The sequence below is a fragment of the Gastrolobium bilobum genome, unplaced genomic scaffold, assembly GCF_033153095.1.
Source record: "Gastrolobium bilobum isolate Gb01-03AN ecotype WA unplaced genomic scaffold, APGP_CSIRO_Gbil_v1 utg41772, whole genome shotgun sequence".
Lineage (NCBI taxonomy): Eukaryota > Viridiplantae > Streptophyta > Magnoliopsida > Fabales > Fabaceae > Gastrolobium > Gastrolobium bilobum.
Genome location: NW_026895418.1, coordinates 24,578 through 30,577, shown reverse-complemented (window position 1 = coordinate 30,577; position 6,000 = coordinate 24,578). Strand labels below are relative to the sequence as shown.

General features: G+C 34.1%; 1 protein-coding gene across 1 annotated transcript; it reads left to right on the top strand.

The window, feature by feature from the left end:
- Positions 1–4,247: 4,247 nt before the first annotated feature.
- On the top strand, positions 4,248–4,908 carry LOC133310586 (repetitive proline-rich cell wall protein 2-like). Its single transcript, XM_061511544.1, has one exon. The coding sequence runs from the start codon at positions 4,272–4,274 to the stop codon at positions 4,713–4,715; it is 444 nt and encodes a 147-aa protein (XP_061367528.1). The 5' UTR covers positions 4,248–4,271; the 3' UTR covers positions 4,716–4,908.
- The last annotated feature ends 1,092 nt before the right edge of the window (positions 4,909–6,000 follow it).

Below are 6,000 nucleotides of genomic sequence, written 5' to 3'. Positions count from 1 at the left end.
ATCTCGGACAGAATTGGCTTCTCCACCATTTAACTTTCCTTGCATCACATACAAGGATCTTTCCTTCTTACCTCGGGCAACAACCAAGTTTCCCTTGGCCATCTTTCATCAACCACTACCGAAGTAGTTCACTAACCCGACATCATCAAGCTTGCCTACCAAGATTAGTTTCAATCGCATGTCAGGACATGCCTTACATCTTTCAACACAAGTCGGCACCCAACATCCGTGGTTAGGGTTATATAACCAACACTAACAATCTTGCTGGTCACTTGATTTTCCATCTTCATGAATCCAAAATCACCATCTCGGTAAGAGGAGAAAAAAACCTTTATGTGGAGTAACGTGGAAGGAGGCACCGGAGTCAACAATCCATATGCAGTCATCATATGCAACATTCAAATAATTATCTTCGCCGAGGAGAAATATCTCGTCATCCGAGTTGGCAGCCACCACAGTGGCGCTCTTGTCTTCTTTCTTTTTGGATTAATCTAATTCGGCTTTACAGTGTCATTCTTCTCATCTTTCTGCGGAGTCCTGCAGTGCATCTTCTTGTGATTGGGCTTCGCACAATAGAAGCACTTCAATTCATATTTTGGCCTAGACCGGCCTCTGGACTTGTCACGACCCCGACTCTTGCTACGACCCCGAGCGTCGGACCTTCCTCTGTTCTCGGTCATGTTTTCCTCAGATGTGCTGGTTACACCTAGTTTCCTTCTCCTGGACTCTTCATTCAGGTGGTTGTTTGTCACAACATCCATATTCAATTTTCCTTCTGGAGCCGAAATACTCAAAGTCACCATCAAAGTATCCCAGCTTTCTACCAGCGAGCTCAACAGCAGTAAAGCCTGCATCTCGTCATCAGTTTTCATCTCGACTTTTGACAGTTGATTCATAATCCCTTTGTAGATGTTGAGGTGTTCAATCATGCTCATATCATCCTTGTATTTCAACTTCACAAGTCGGCGAACTAGGTGTGCTTTGTTCCTTTCAGTCTTCTTTTGAATCATGGACTCCAATTTGTTCCATAATTCGTACGTGTTCGTGAACTCAGACACGTGCGCAAAGAGGCTTTTGTCTATGTATTTCCTTATTGTAGCTACTGCCTTACGACTTAGGATCTCTCACTCCTTTTCGGTTTTTCCTACCGGTCTCTTATCAAGTGGGCTCATGTAAATTTTTGCAGTAGACATGATCTTCCATCATTGGTCTCCAATAAGTGAAATTATCAGCGTTCAGCTTGAATATATCTCCTTCATGGGTTATGACACTGGTCTCCATTTTGTCTCCTAACTTTCCTAGTCTTTCACTAGAGGTACAATCAAATAATTAAGCATCACCTATAATGGTGGCAATATCAAACTTCCACAAAGAGGTATCTTACTTCAAACTTCTCTCTAGAGGTATTCAAAATTCTTTTTCATATCTCTAAACCTCACACACTATAAGCTTATATAGGGGAGGGATTGAATCACTCAAAGGATGTATCCCTTAAGCCTTGAACCTTCATTTATGGAGAGACATTAAAATCACTCAAAGGATGTGTCCCTTGAGCCTTGCACCAAAAATGGAGAGTTTCAACCTCTTGGGACTAAAGCCAAGCATTGAAAAAGGAACAACTCTCAACATCTGCGACCCATGATCTTGTACCTCCTCTTCCTCATCCACGATCACCATATGTGAAATAACCCCTTTAGGGTCTCTTTCCTTCACAATAACCATCCCAAGAGCTTTATAATACCTTAACAATGCTCCACAAGGGATCATTTTAGCCACATTGCATATTACAGAGCACTCTTTATCTCTAAAGAGCTCTCACCATCTCTAGGAATACACACACTCCTTACAATGTTTTCAACAGAATTTGGGCTAAAAGTATTAGACTTTTCATTTCAACCATTTCTACCTTAACTCCATAGATACAATTACTAGCTCCTAGCTTGACATTTATGTTCACACACACACACTTCTCATTGTCATCCATCTCTACCTTAGCTCCATAGATACAATTACTCGCTCCCAGCTAGACATTTGTGTTCACACACACACATAGTCAGAATAATAAGTCTTACACCAAATTTCAACCGTTGCTTTTCGTACATATAACGGTTGTAAATTATTGGGTAATATTTATAATTGATTATTAATTTCTAGTAAACTATAACCGCTAAATATATTGAAATCAATGGCTAATATTTGACGTGAGATTTAGTATTTTTGCACTAGTATAAGTTAATCCTATGCCATATATATATGTGTGTCTGTCTGTGTGTGTGTAAAAATGTATATCCTTTTAAAAGATTGTCATTTTAAGAGAGAGATAGAGATATATCATTGGGGAGAGAGAGAGAGAAAAAACTCCACTCTTTCCCCCATGATTTATCTTTTTCTCTCTTAAAAGGATACGCATTTTTTCCATATATATATATGGGATTTTTTGACTCTTGTGGAAGTAAGAAGTCTTACTCTCTATTTCATACGTTAATTTCCTTCAATTTAATGATTGTAATGTATTGAGTTATATCAATTAATTAACTAAGTAAACTACAACCATTATATGGACGAAAATTAATAGTTGAGATGGAAAGTAAGACTTCTTAATCTTACTCTTCAGTCAAAATATTCTTATTGACAAATCAAGTTGCAATTAACTGAAAAGCTACTTGCTTTAGTATTTGTATATTTAGGGAGTGTATTGTATTATGATTTAAAAGACTATTTTGACATAAAAAATCTAATAGATTTTAGAAGACTATCTAGAATTGTAATGACTTTAAAGACTTTTTTCATAATCAAGATTTTATAAGATTGGACTTTAAAGGATTTTAATACAATTTATAATATTTGAAATGACAATATAGATTTATAAGATTTCAAAAAATCATATGAATTTTTAACAAAAATTCAAAATTACAAGAGTAAATAAAAAAATAACAAAGAAATGCAATGATATTAATAAAAAAAGTAAAACCTAATATAAATTTCTCAATCAGTAATTTGATGTAAGTTGATATCATACTAGTAACAGCTCTTCACATATCTATACTAGACTTTTTTTCAATCCTTTAAAATCTTAATGGATACCAATAGATTTTTTTGTCTAAAAATAATATATTAAAATTCTTTAAAATCTCAATCCAGTATACACCCCTTAGTTTTTTTTTTTTTTTTTGTAAATACACCCCTTAGTTTTTTTTTTTTTTTTTGTAATACACCCCTTAGTTTTTTGCTTAATAGTGAACCTACACGATTTTAAAAAATATATAATTTTTTTAATAATTGTAATACTTTCCTGCCCTAAGAATTTTTTTAAAATATATATTTTTTAAATAACTTATTATTTGCCGTACCTCAAGTGATGTCACTTTAATTAATATATATATCACTAAGGGAAAAATCACAACCGTTGCAAGCAGGTTGTCGCTTAATTGCAACTTGATTTGTTAATAATTTAATAAATGAAAAATATTATATTTATGACTTTTTTTTCTCTTACAATCGCTTTAGGTTGTTGAATCAAAGTGAAATCAACGGCTCTCATTTAATATTATTTTGTAACCATTAATTTGATTTAGATCTAATAATCGTAAAGTGATTTTAAGAAATTGTAAGAGAGAAAAAAAAGTTATAATCTCATAAAAAAATTATGTCATTTATTAAATGAATTGAGTGGAAAGGAAATTGCGAAGGATGAGAATAGTAACATGCTCTGCTAACCATTGCAGGTGCTAGTTTTACAACTAATCATGTAATGCCGATTGAAGGTTTTCACCTCACAGATGTCGGCAAAGTTTTCACCTCACAGATGTCGGCAAGGATGTCACCTCATACTAGTAACGGTGAGTCAAATTTCGAATTATATTTTAGTTGTTACTAGCTACTGCTCTCTCAAGCTAGAAATAATAGGATGTGGTGGAAAACGACGAAATTATTTGGTCTGAATTCATATGGCAATTTCAATTATGCTGAAAACTACAACTCACTTTCAAAGAAGACAAAATGACGTACGATGCATTGAAAAATACTGACACTATTGCTGATATTGTCGAATTCCCACATAATTTCCAACTTGGCAACTATATGAAGACATAATCAGTTATATCGATGTTGAAAAACCACACCAACTTCTGACTTTATATACAAGGGCTCCACCAAATTATGATGACTCAAGATTGAGACTTGCACCCATCAGTCCTTACACTAAGGCCCCTAACTAGTATAAAAACTTACCATTATTCTCTGTTTTTCACACCAACTCAAAAATCAGTAACATGGGCTCTTCCTTAAGGTTCTTAGTGATCCTACTTGCAGCACTCATTCTCACCCCTCAAGGCCTAGCCAACTATGAAAAACCCCCTGAGTATAAGCCACCTATGTACAAGCCCCCAATAGAGAAACCACCTATGTACAAGCCACCAGTTGAGAAGCCACCTGTTTATAAGCCACCAGTTGAAAAACCACCAGTTTATAAGCCACCAGTTGAGAAGCCACCTGTTTATAAACCACCAGTTGAGAAGCCACCAGTTTACAAGCCTCCATATGAGAAGCCACCAGTTTATAAGCCACCAACTGAAATACCACCTGTTTATAAGCCACCAACTGAGAAGCCACCAGTTTATAAGCCACCAGTTGAGAAGCCACCAGTTTACAAGCCTCCACATGAGAAGCCACCTTATGGTCACTACCCTCCAGCAGATGATAGAACCCGTCTCTAAAGCATGTAAGAGGTCGTACATGAAGGATATGCTAAATAAGAGGTGTAGTTACCGCTTGTCTTCTTCATTTCAACCCTTTATTTACAATGCTATGGCCGAGACAAGAGCATCATAAATGTATGAATGTGAAGCAAAAAAACAGAAATTGGTGCTTTTGTACTCCAAATCATGAATAAAAGGATTTTATGATTTAGATATTGTGTTGTTTTATTACATTGTGATACTATAAATTGCTAAGCCTAAATTACTTAAGTTAAGCATATACTATGCTGAGCTTAAGTATATATAACTCCTAATTCTTGTCATACTACAAAGGTGCATGATGAAAGTTTAGCCTGGGAGGCAGAAACAGACAAAAGAGTAGTTAGTGAAAGTTTCTATTTAGTATTTATTGAACTGCATGCACCTAAACTAACATGGAAATTCGTTGCTTGAGATTTAACACAGTGGAAGCTTTAAGTTAAAAAATAAAATATGTGGGACATAAATTCAATTTCTTACTGAAAAGCAATAGCTATCTCCCTAACCTAGGTAAAACTAACCGGAAAGAGAGAGGAGAATGTATTGGCGGAGCTAGAAAATTTTAAAATTTTTATAAGAGTGGATAAAGAATAAATTTATAAATAAATTTGAAGAATCCTCCAAATTTTCTTTTTATACGAGAAATAATAACATTAAAAATTAAAAGGCAGAAGAAGTTGAAGGAGGAAGACTTATATTATATTATTTTTCTTTTATGTCTCTAGGATTTAGCATAAAAGTTGATGGGGAGTATATTTTTTTATTTTGCATAAGATGATTTTATCTCATGCAATACACAAAAAATTGGATGAGATTCATTAAGAAAAAGAGAGAAAAAAAGTGAATCATATTTACTTTTTGTCATGGGCGGACCTATGTTATTGCAACTGTGTGCAAGTGCAGACATAAATATTTGGAAAAAAATAGTAAAGTAATTTTTGGGTCCTCAACAAAAATTATGGGATCCAATTTAATCCCTTAGAAAAAAAGTCGACTTTTGGTCCCTATGAATTACAAAATAGATTCAATTAAAGAAATTGTGGTTCCTCTGAAATTCAAAGAAGACTAGTCCCTCAAAAGAACTAACATGGTCTATTTTGAAATTCAGAGAGATCATAAGTTGACTTATTTTTCTAAAAAATTAAATTGGAACTCGTCATTTTTATTGAGATCCTAAAAGTACTTTACTCAAAAAAAAAATTGAAGTTGAAGTTTTCTTTTCTTTTATTATTTATATTTTTTTGTTTTCTAATATATTTAAAAC